At 35.5% G+C, this 13,819-nt stretch overlaps 4 protein-coding genes across 4 annotated transcripts; all 4 read left to right on the top strand.

Moving 5' to 3' along the window:
* Positions 1-1,883: 1,883 nt before the first annotated feature.
* Smp_205060 (unnamed protein product) lies at positions 1,884-2,195 on the top strand (the record flags this gene model as incomplete). Its single annotated transcript, XM_018792667.1, has 1 exon — positions 1,884-2,195. The coding sequence occupies one exon, from the start codon at positions 1,884-1,886 to the stop codon at positions 2,193-2,195; it is 312 nt and encodes a 103-aa protein (XP_018644675.1).
* Positions 2,196-6,956: 4,761 nt separating this feature from the next.
* Positions 6,957-7,271, top strand: Smp_106750 (hypothetical protein; the record flags this gene model as incomplete). Its single annotated transcript, XM_018792666.1, has 1 exon — positions 6,957-7,271. The coding sequence occupies one exon, from the start codon at positions 6,957-6,959 to the stop codon at positions 7,269-7,271; it is 315 nt and encodes a 104-aa protein (XP_018644044.1).
* Positions 7,272-10,953: 3,682 nt separating this feature from the next.
* On the top strand, positions 10,954-11,268 carry Smp_205050 (unnamed protein product; the record flags this gene model as incomplete). Its single annotated transcript, XM_018792664.1, has 1 exon — positions 10,954-11,268. One exon carries the CDS (start codon positions 10,954-10,956, stop codon positions 11,266-11,268), a length of 315 nt encoding a protein of 104 aa, XP_018644674.1.
* Positions 11,269-12,862: 1,594 nt separating this feature from the next.
* Smp_205040 (unnamed protein product) lies at positions 12,863-13,027 on the top strand (the record flags this gene model as incomplete). Its single annotated transcript, XM_018792663.1, has 1 exon — positions 12,863-13,027. The coding sequence occupies one exon, from the start codon at positions 12,863-12,865 to the stop codon at positions 13,025-13,027; it is 165 nt and encodes a 54-aa protein (XP_018644673.1).
* Positions 13,028-13,819: the final 792 nt, after the last annotated feature.

Raw genomic sequence — 13,819 nt, 5'->3', positions numbered from 1 at the left:
TTCGTGGTAGTACTCTGACCTTGGCGGCATCATCAAACGTTTCTAGGTCAACATTAAATACATCTTCATATTTCTTGTACCAAGATTCGAATGTTACACCAGCTAAACCATCAAAATGAAATTCATGAATGGAATCAATGATATAATCAGCACGTGATTTAGCAGACATAAGGTTATAAATAAATTCCTAAATATTTCATCCTGAAAAAAACATTTTCATGCAGAGCAAACACGAGCACTGGTATTCCTTACGACATTATTCAACATTTTGTATGATTTTGCATTCCCCAAATCAAAAGTAGTTGTATGCACTGATACACAGATGAGCAGGTGGAATCACTCGTGACAACCAGAGCAAACTTTTACAGATAATTTGCATATTTCAGTTTCACCAGTCTAGGTTACAAAAATATTGCCACGTCAACAACCGACAACAATAATAATAAGGGTAGGAAAATATATAACACATCTATCAGACTGTCTACTAGTCTGACTCTCTTGCGAAATTTGCTCGTAAGACTTCGTCTTTCGGTCCATTCGTTTGTTTCCGTTCTCTTGATGACCTGCAGCTAGCTATCGGTTTCAACTTGTGCTGATAGAGATTGTGCAATATCAAGCGTACCATATATTTCCGTTGGCAAAATTCCAGCTTCAAATGAATAACTTCTACTTTTTTCTATCGTGCAGGTCTAAAAATAAGTGCATTTTCAACCATCACTACATACAATACATTTCCATGTCCTTCTTCTCTACTTAAATATCCAGTTTGACTTAATGAGTTCAATATAGCTCGAAAACGAGTTCCAATTGATACAAAATCTACTAAAATGCCCACTACGACGGCCACTTAGAAAGGGGTTATAGAAAGAATAACCTCAACATATTAGCTGCTGAAACCCAAGAAACACCAGGACCACAAATGGTAAACGAGAGTTTGACGAAAAAAAACTTGAAAACGTTAGTTTTATTAGCATAACAGGATTTATTTGCTAAGATTTAAAAAATTCACAAAGAAGATGAATGAGGAATCATCATGGAGATGGAGAATATTAGAGGCGAACGAAAAAGGAGGACAACGGACGGAACATAGCGTATGAGAGAGAAATAATAACAATAGGAGAGTCAGATCAATTAGTAACATCAAAACCACAAAAAATATAAAAACAACAAATAACGTACTATTTTCATGACAAAGACTAATTAACGACTTCTATGAACAACTAGTCGTCATCATGATTTATTAAGACGTAACTAACATTCAGATTACAACTATCAACACAAACAACTCAATCAACACTCACCTACAACAACAAACACAACTCTACACAATTACAATTTACAATAAACAACAAACTATCAATTCATACGACTCCGCCTCACTCAAATACACATCAATCAGCCAAACATAAACACCAATACATAGCACACCCTACAAAACATAATAACATACTCAATCACACCAAATACAACGTTCACCATCAACCACATACACATGTAACATCACAAATAACATTTCAGCTGCACATGAAACAGGTTGTGATATACACCAACCTGTGATTAACTAAACAGCTCACTATCTATTTAGCCCAGCTGATTAAACACCGTCCAATACATTTACTGTGTTTTGCCCAGCAAGGGCATCATTACACGCCAACTCCACAGTTACCACCAACAAACACATTCACTACATAACTTATGCTAGATCAACACGCTCGCACAAACACACACACACACTATACACTATACACTCATCTATCTACACTCCCGTACACACAAATCTATGTGTATTTACATAAATATCTGCACCGCTAATTATAAACAGACAGACAGACAGACAGATGATAAACAAATGTTTATTTATTCACATATAATCAAATATACACATGTATACATACATCTATACTTATCTCATACACATACGTCACTCGTCTAAACAACAACAACAACAACAAATCAATCTACACTTCAATTATACACTTACTCAGATATACAAACATCCTCGAAATACAGAATACAACCATACTCAATACACCACTCTCCATCTTCGCCACAACCTCAAAAATAAACAAACGCAAATACACATCCATACACAAGTACTAAGAGCTCACTATCAAAATACAATAACAGTGCGAAACTACTCAATTCTCAACAACCAATTCATTCAGTCACTCAATCACTCATTCATCAAAGTCTAATTAACGACTTCTATGAACAACTAGTCGTCATCATGATTTATTAAGACGTAACTAACATTCAGATTACAACTATCAACACAAACAACTCAATCAACACTCACCTACAACAACAAACACAACTCTACACAATTACAATTTACAATAAACAACAAACTATCAATTCATACGACTCCGCCTCACTCAAATACACATCAATCAGCCAAACATAAACACCAATACATAGCACACCCTACAAAACATAATAACATACTCAATCACACCAAATACAACGTTCACCATCAACCACATACACATGTAACATCACAAATAACATTTCAGCTGCACATGAAACAGGTTGTGATATACACCAACCTGTGATTAACTAAACAGCTCACTATCTATTTAGCCCAGCTGATTAAACACCGTCCAATACATTTACTGTGTTTTGCCCAGCAAGGGCATCATTACACGCCAACTCCACAGTTACCACCAACAAACACATTCACTACATAACTTATGCTAGATCAACACGCTCGCACAAACACACACACACACACTATACACTATACACTCATCTATCTACACTCCCGTACACACAAATCTATGTGTATTTACATAAATATCTGCACCGCTAATTATAAACAGACAGACAGACAGACAGACAGACAGACAGACAGATGATAAACAAATGTTTATTTATTCACATATAATCAAATATACACATGTATACATACATCTATACTTATCTCATACACATACGTCACTCGTCTAAACAACAACAACAACAACAACAACAACAACAACAACAACAAATCAATCTACACTTCAATTATACACTTACTCAGATATACAAACATCCTCGAAATACAGAATACAACCATACTCAATACACCACTCTCCATCTTCGCCACAACCTCAAAAATAAACAAACGCAAATACACATCCATACACAAGTACTAAGAGCTCACTATCAAAATACAATAACAGTGCGAAACTACTCAATTCTCAACAACCAATTCATTCAGTCACTCAATCACTCATTCATCAAAGTCTAATTAACGACTTCTATGAACAACTAGTCGTCATCATGATTTATTAAGACGTAACTAACATTCAGATCACAACTATCAACACAAACAACTCAATCAACACTCACCTACAACAACAAACACAACTCTACACAATTACAATTTACAATAAACAACAAACTATCAATTCATACGACTCCGCCTCACTCAAATACACATCAATCAGCCAAACATAAACACCAATACATAGCACACCCTACAAAACATAATAACATACTCAATCACACCAAATACAACGTTCACCATCAACCACATACACATGTAACATCACAAATAACATTTCAGCTGCACATGAAACAGGTTGTGATATACACCAACCTGTGATTAACTAAACAGCTCACTATCTATTTAGCCCAGCTGATTAAACACCGTCCAATACATTTACTGTGTTTTGCCCAGCAAGGGCATCATTACACGCCAACTCCACAGTTACCACCAACAAACACATTCACTACATAACTTATGCTAGATCAACACGCTCGCACAAACACACACACACACACTATACACTATACACTCATCTATCTACACTCCCGTACACACAAATCTATGTGTATTTACATAAATATCTGCACCGCTAATTATAAACAGACAGACAGACAGACAGACAGATGATGAACAAATGTTTATTTATTCACATATAATCAAATATACACATGTATACATACATCTATACTTATCTCATACACATACGTCACTCGTCTAAACAACAACAACAACAACAACAACAACAAATCAATCTACACTTCAATTATACACTTACTCAGATATACAAACATCCTCGAAATACAGAATACAACCATACTCAATACACCACTCTCCATCTTCGCCACAACCTCAAAAATAAACAAACGCAAATACACATCCATACACAAGTACTAAGAGCTCACTATCAAAATACAATAACAGTGCGAAACTACTCAATTCTCAACAACCAATTCATTCAGTCACTCAATCACTCATTCATCAAAGTCTAATTAACGACTTCTATGAACAACTAGTCGTCATCATGATTTATTAAGACGTAACTAACATTCAGATCACAACTATCAACACAAACAACTCAATCAACACTCACCTACAACAACAAACACAACTCTACACAATTACAATTTACAATAAACAACAAACTATCAATTCATACGACTCCGCCTCACTCAAATACACATCAATCAGCCAAACATAAACACCAATACATAGCACACCCTACAAAACATAATAACATACTCAATCACACCAAATACAACGTTCACCATCAACCACATACACATGTAACATCACAAATAACATTTCAGCTGCACATGAAACAGGTTGTGATATACACCAACCTGTGATTAACTAAACAGCTCACTATCTATTTAGCCCAGCTGATTAAACACCGTCCAATACATTTACTGTGTTTTGCCCAGCAAGGGCATCATTACACGCCAACTCCACAGTTACCACCAACAAACACATTCACTACATAACTTATGCTAGATCAACACGCTCGCACAAACACACACACACACACTATACACTATACACTCATCTATCTACACTCCCGTACACGTATTTACATAAATATCTGCACCGCTAATTATAAACAGACAGACAGACAGACAGACAGATGATAAACAAATGTTTATTTATTCACATATAATCAAATATACACATGTATACATACATCTATACTTATCTCATACACATACGTCACTCGTCTAAACAACAACAACAACAACAACAAATCAATCTACACTTCAATTATACACTTACTCAGATATACAAACATCCTCGAAATACAGAATACAACCATACTCAATACACCACTCTCCATCTTCGCCACAACCTCAAAAATAAACAAACGCAAATACACATCCATACACAAGTACTAAGAGCTCACTATCAAAATACAATAACAGTGCGAAACTACTCAATTCTCAACAACCAATTCATTCAGTCACTCAATCACTCATTCATCAAAGTCTAATTAACGACTTCTATGAACAACTAGTCGTCATCATGATTTATTAAGACGTAACTAACATTCAGATCACAACTATCAACACAAACAACTCAATCAACACTCACCTACAACAACAAACACAACTCTACACAATTACAATTTACAATAAACAACAAACTATCAATTCATACGACTCCGCCTCACTCAAATACACATCAATCAGCCAAACATAAACACCAATACATAGCACACCCTACAAAACATAATAACATACTCAATCACACCAAATACAACGTTCACCATCAACCACATACACATGTAACATCACAAATAACATTTCAGCTGCACATGAAACAGGTTGTGATATACACCAACCTGTGATTAACTAAACAGCTCACTATCTATTTAGCCCAGCTGATTAAACACCGTCCAATACATTTACTGTGTTTTGCCCAGCAAGGGCATCATTACACGCCAACTCCACAGTTACCACCAACAAACACATTCACTACATAACTTATGCTAGATCAACACGCTCGCACAAACACACACACACACACTATACACTATACACTCATCTATCTACACTCCCGTACACACAAATCTATGTGTATTTACATAAATATCTGCACCGCTAATTATAAACAGACAGACAGACAGACAGACAGACAGACAGATGATAAACAAATGTTTATTTATTCACATATAATCAAATATACACATGTATACATACATCTATACTTATCTCATACACATACGTCACTCGTCTAAACAACAACAACAACAACAACAACAACAACAACAACAACAACAACAAATCAATCTACACTTCAATTATACACTTACTCAGATATACAAACATCCTCGAAATACAGAATACAACCATACTCAATACACCACTCTCCATCTTCGCCACAACCTCAAAAATAAACAAACGCAAATACACATCCATACACAAGTACTAAGAGCTCACTATCAAAATACAATAACAGTGCGAAACTACTCAATTCTCAACAACCAATTCATTCAGTCACTCAATCACTCATTCATCAAAGTCTAATTAACGACTTCTATGAACAACTAGTCGTCATCATGATTTATTAAGACGTAACTAACATTCAGATCACAACTATCAACACAAACAACTCAATCAACACTCACCTACAACAACAAACACAACTCTACACAATTACAATTTACAATAAACAACAAACTATCAATTCATACGACTCCGCCTCACTCAAATACACATCAATCAGCCAAACATAAACACCAATACATAGCACACCCTACAAAACATAATAACATACTCAATCACACCAAATACAACGTTCACCATCAACCACATACACATGTAACATCACAAATAACATTTCAGCTGCACATGAAACAGGTTGTGATATACACCAACCTGTGATTAACTAAACAGCTCACTATCTATTTAGCCCAGCTGATTAAACACCGTCCAATACATTTACTGTGTTTTGCCCAGCAAGGGCATCATTACACGCCAACTCCACAGTTACCACCAACAAACACATTCACTACATAACTTATGCTAGATCAACACGCTCGCACAAACACACACACACACACTATACACTATACACTCATCTATCTACACTCCCGTACACACAAATCTATGTGTATTTACATAAATATCTGCACCGCTAATTATAAACAGACAGACAGACAGACAGACAGATGATAAACAAATGTTTATTTATTCACATATAATCAAATATACACATGTATACATACATCTATACTTATCTCATACACATACGTCACTCGTCTAAACAACAACAACAACAACAACAAATCAATCTACACTTCAATTATACACTTACTCAGATATACAAACATCCTCGAAATACAGAATACAACCATACTCAATACACCACTCTCCATCTTCGCCACAACCTCAAAAATAAACAAACGCAAATACACATCCATACACAAGTACTAAGAGCTCACTATCAAAATACAATAACAGTGCGAAACTACTCAATTCTCAACAACCAATTCATTCAGTCACTCAATCACTCATTCATCAAAGTCTAATTAACGACTTCTATGAACAACTAGTCGTCATCATGATTTATTAAGACGTAACTAACATTCAGATCACAACTATCAACACAAACAACTCAATCAACACTCACCTACAACAACAAACACAACTCTACACAATTACAATTTACAATAAACAACAAACTATCAATTCATACGACTCCGCCTCACTCAAATACACATCAATCAGCCAAACATAAACACCAATACATAGCACACCCTACAAAACATAATAACATACTCAATCACACCAAATACAACGCTCACCATCAACCACATACACATGTAACATCACAAATAACATTTCAGCTGCACATGAAACAGGTTGTGATATACACCAACCTGTGATTAACTAAACAGCTCACTATCTATTTAGCCCAGCTGATTAAACACCGTCCAATACATTTACTGTGTTTTGCCCAGCAAGGGCATCATTACACGCCAACTCCACAGTTACCACCAACAAACACATTCACTACATAACTTATGCTAGATCAACACGCTCGCACAAACACACACACACACACTATACACTCCCGTACACACAAATCTATGTGTATTTACATAAATATCTGCACCGCTAATTATAAACAGACAGACAGACAGATAAACAGACAGACAGACAGACAGATGATAAACAAATGTTTATTTATTCACATATAATCAAATATACACATGTATACATACATCTATACTTATCTCATACACATACGTCACTCGTCTAAACAACAACAACAACAACAACAAATCAATCTACACTTCAATTATACACTTACTCAGATATACAAACATCCTCGAAATACAGAATACAACCATACTCAATACACCACTCTCCATCTTCGCCACAACCTCAAAAATAAACAAACGCAAATACACATCCATACACAAGTACTAAGAGCTCACTATCAAAATACAATAACAGTGCGAAACTACTCAATTCTCAACAACCAATTCATTCAGTCACTCAATCACTCATTCATCAAAGTCTAATTAACGACTTCTATGAACAACTAGTCGTCATCATGATTTATTAAGACGTAACTAACATTCAGATTACAACTATCAACACAAACAACTCAATCAACACTCACCTACAACAACAAACACAACTCTACACAATTACAATTTACAATAAACAACAAACTATCAATTCATACGACTCCGCCTCACTCAAATACACATCAATCAGCCAAACATAAACACCAATACATAGCACACCCTACAAAACATAATAACATACTCAATCACACCAAATACAACGTTCACCATCAACCACATACACATGTAACATCACAAATAACATTTCAGCTGCACATGAAACAGGTTGTGATATACACCAACCTGTGATTAACTAAACAGCTCACTATCTATTTAGCCCAGCTGATTAAACACCGTCCAATACATTTACTGTGTTTTGCCCAGCAAGGGCATCATTACACGCCAACTCCACAGTTACCACCAACAAACACATTCACTACATAACTTATGCTAGATCAACACGCTCGCACAAACACACACACACACACTATACACTATACACTCATCTATCTACACTCCCGTACACACAAATCTATGTGTATTTACATAAATATCTGCACCGCTAATTATAAACAGACAGACAGACAGACAGACAGACAGATGATAAACAAATGTTTATTTATTCACATATAATCAAATATACACATGTATACATACATCTATACTTATCTCATACACATACGTCACTCGTCTAAACAACAACAACAACAACAACAACAAATCAATCTACACTTCAATTATACACTTACTCAGATATACAAACATCCTCGAAATACAGAATACAACCATACTCAATACACCACTCTCCATCTTCGCCACAACCTCAAAAATAAACAAACGCAAATACACATCCATACACAAGTACTAAGAGCTCACTATCAAAATACAATAACAGTGCGAAACTACTCAATTCTCAACAACCAATTCATTCAGTCACTCAATCACTCATTCATCAAAGTCTAATTAACGACTTCTATGAACAACTAGTCGTCATCATGATTTATTAAGACGTAACTAACATTCAGATCACAACTATCAACACAAACAACTCAATCAACACTCACCTACAACAACAAACACAACTCTACACAATTACAATTTACAATAAACAACAAACTATCAATTCATACGACTCCGCCTCACTCAAATACACATCAATCAGCCAAACATAAACACCAATACATAGCACACCCTACAAAACATAATAACATACTCAATCACACCAAATACAACGCTCACCATCAACCACATACACATGTAACATCACAAATAACATTTCAGCTGCACATGAAACAGGTTGTGATATACACCAACCTGTGATTAACTAAACAGCTCACTATCTATTTAGCCCAGCTGATTAAACACCGTCCAATACATTTACTGTGTTTTGCCCAGCAAGGGCATCATTACACGCCAACTCCACAGTTACCACCAACAAACACATTCACTACATAACTTATGCTAGATCAACACGCTCGCACAAACACACACACACACACTATACACTATACACTCATCTATCTACACTCCCGTACACACAAATCTATGTGTATTTACATAAATATCTGCACCGCTAATTATAAACAGACAGACAGACAGATGATAAACAAATGTTTATTTATTCACATATAATCAAATATACACATGTATACATACATCTATACTTATCTCATACACATACGTCACTCGTCTAAACAACAACAACAACAACAACAAATCAATCTACACTTACTCAGATATACAAACATCCTCGAAATACAGAATACAACCATACTCAATACACCACTCTCCATCTTCGCCACAACCTCAAAAATAAACAAACGCAAATACACATCCATACACAAGTACTAAGAGCTCACTATCAAAATACAATAACAGTGCGAAACTACTCAATTCTCAACAACCAATTCATTCAGTCACTCAATCACTCATTCATCAAAGTCTAATTAACGACTTCTATGAACAACTAGTCGTCATCATGATTTATTAAGACGTAACTAACATTCAGATCACAACTATCAACACAAACAACTCAATCAACACTCACCTACAACAACAAACACAACTCCACACAATTACAATTTACAATAAACAACAAACTATCAATTCATACGACTCCGCCTCACTCAAATACACATCAATCAGCCAAACATAAACACCAATACATAGCACACCCTACAAAACATAATAACATACTCAATCACACCAAATACAACGTTCACCATCAACCACATACACATGTAACATCACAAATAACATTTCAGCTGCACATGAAACAGGTTGTGATATACACCAACCTGTGATTAACTAAACAGCTCACTATCTATTTAGCCCAGTCGATTAAACACCGTCCAATACATTTACTGTGTTTTGCCCAGCAAGGGCATCATTACACGCCAACTCCACAGTTACCACCAACAAACACATTCACTACATAACTTATGCTAGATCAACACGCTCGCACAAACACACACACACACACTATACACTATACACTCATCTATCTACACTCCCGTACACACAAATCTATGTGTATTTACATAAATATCTGCACCGCTAATTATAAACAGACAGACAGACAGACAGACAGATGATAAACAAATGTTTATTTATTCACATATAATCAAATATACACATGTATACATACATCTATACTTATCTCATACACATACGTCACTCGTCTAAACAACAACAACAACAACAACAAATCAATCTACACTTCAATTATACACTTACTCAGATATACAAACATCCTCGAAATACAGAATACAACCATACTCAATACACCACTCTCCATCTTCGCCACAACCTCAAAAATAAACAAACGCAAATACACATCCATACACAAGTACTAAGAGCTCACTATCAAAATACAATAACAGTGCGAAACTACTCAATTCTCAACAACCAATTCATTCAGTCACTCAATCACTCATTCATCAAAGTCTAATTAACGACTTCTATGAACAACTAGTCGTCATCATGATTTATTAAGACGTAACTAACATTCAGATTACAACTATCAACACAAACAACTCAATCAACACTCACCTACAACAACAAACACAACTCTACACAATTACAATTTACAATAAACAACAAACTATCAATTCATACGACTCCGCCTCACTCAAATACACATCAATCAGCCAAACATAAACACCAATACATAGCACACCCTACAAAACATAATAACATACTCAATCACACCAAATACAACGCTCACCATCAACCACATACACATGTAACATCACAAATAACATTTCAGCTGCACATGAAACAGGTTGTGATATACACCAACCTGTGATTAACTAAACAGCTCACTATCTATTTAGCCCAGCTGATTAAACACCGTCCAATACATTTACTGTGTTTTGCCCAGCAAGGGCATCATTACACGCCAACTCCACAGTTACCACCAACAAACACATTCACTACATAACTTATGCTAGATCAACACGCTCGCACAACACACACACACACACACTATACACTATACACTCATCTATCTACACTCCCGTACACACAAATCTATGTGTATTTACATAAATATCTGCACCGCTAATTATAAACAGACAGACAGACAGACAGACAGACAGACAGATGATAAACAAATGTTTATTTATTCACATATAATCAAATATACACATGTATACATACATCTATACTTATCTCATACACATACGTCACTCGTCTAAACAACAACAACAACAACAACAACAACAAATCAATCTACACTTCAATTATACACTTACTCAGATATACAAACATCCTCGAAATACAGAATACAACCATACTCAATACACCACTCTCCATCTTCGCCACAACCTCAAAAATAAACAAACGCAAATACACATCCATACACAAGTACTAAGAGCTCACTATCAAAATACAATAACAGTGCGAAACTACTCAATTCTCAACAACCAATTCATTCAGTCACTCAATCACTCATTCATCAAAGTCTAATTAACGACTTCTATGAACAACTAGTCGTCATCATGATTTATTAAGACGTAACTAACATTCAGATCACAACTATCAACACAAACAACTCAATCAACACTCACCTACAACAACAAACACAACTCTACACAATTACAATTTACAATAAACAACAAACTATCAATTCATACGACTCCGCCTCACTCAAATACACATCAATCAGCCAAACATAAACACCAATACATAGCACACCCTACAAAACATAATAACATACTCAATCACACCAAATACAACGCTCACCATCAACCACATACACATGTAACATCACAAATAACATTTCAGCTGCACATGAAACAGGTTGTGATATACACCAACCTGTGATTAACTAAACAGCTCACTATCTATTTAGCCCAGCTGATTAAACACCGTCCAATACATTTACTGTGTTTTGCCCAGCAAGGGCATCATTACACGCCAACTCCACAGTTACCACCAACAAACACATTCACTACATAACTTATGCTAGATCAACACGCTCACACAAACACACACACACACACTATACACTCATCTATCTACACTCCCGTACACACAAATCTATGTGTATTTACATAAATATCTGCACCGCTAATTATAAACAGACAGACAGACAGACAGACAGACAGACAGATGATAAACAAATGTTTATTTATTCACATATAATCAAATATACACATGTATACATACATCTATACTTATCTCATACACATACGTCACTCGTCTAAACAACAACAACAACAACAAATCAATCTACACTTCAATTATACACTTACTCAGATATACAAACATCCTCGAAATACAGAATACAACCATACTCAATACACCACTCTCCATCTTCGCCACAACCTCAAAAATAAACAAACGCAAATACACATCCATACACAAGTACTAAGAGCTCACTATCAAAATACAATAACAGTGCGAAACTACTCAATTCTCAACAACCAATTCATTCAGTCACTCAATCACTCATTCATCAAAGTCTAATTAACGACTTCTATGAACAACTAGTCGTCATCATGATTTATTAAGACGTAACTAACATTCAGATCACAACTATCAACACAAACAACTCAATCAACACTCACCTACAACAACAAACACAACTCTACACAATTACAATTTACAATAAACAACAAACTATCAATTCATACGACTCCGCCTCACTCAAATACACATCAATCAGCCAAACATAAACACCCAATACATCAGCACACCCTACAATAAACATAATAACATACTCAATCACACCAAATACAACGTTCACCATCAACCACATACACATGTAACATCACAAATAACATTTCAGCTGCACATGAAACAGGTTGTGATATACACCAACCTGTGATTAACTAAACAGCTCACTATCTATTTAGCCCAGTCGATTAAACACCGTCCAATACATTTACTGTGTTTTGCCCAGCAAGGGCATCATTACACGCCAACTCCACAGTTACCACCAACAAAACACATTCACTACATAACTTATGCTAGATCAACACGCTCGCACAAACACA

The sequence above is a fragment of the Schistosoma mansoni genome (assembly GCF_000237925.1).
Source record: "Schistosoma mansoni, WGS project CABG00000000 data, supercontig 0221, strain Puerto Rico, whole genome shotgun sequence".
NCBI lineage: Eukaryota > Metazoa > Platyhelminthes > Trematoda > Strigeidida > Schistosomatidae > Schistosoma > Schistosoma mansoni.
The sequence above is the reverse complement of the archived record's forward strand: the minus strand, read 5'-3'. Positions and strand labels throughout refer to the sequence as shown.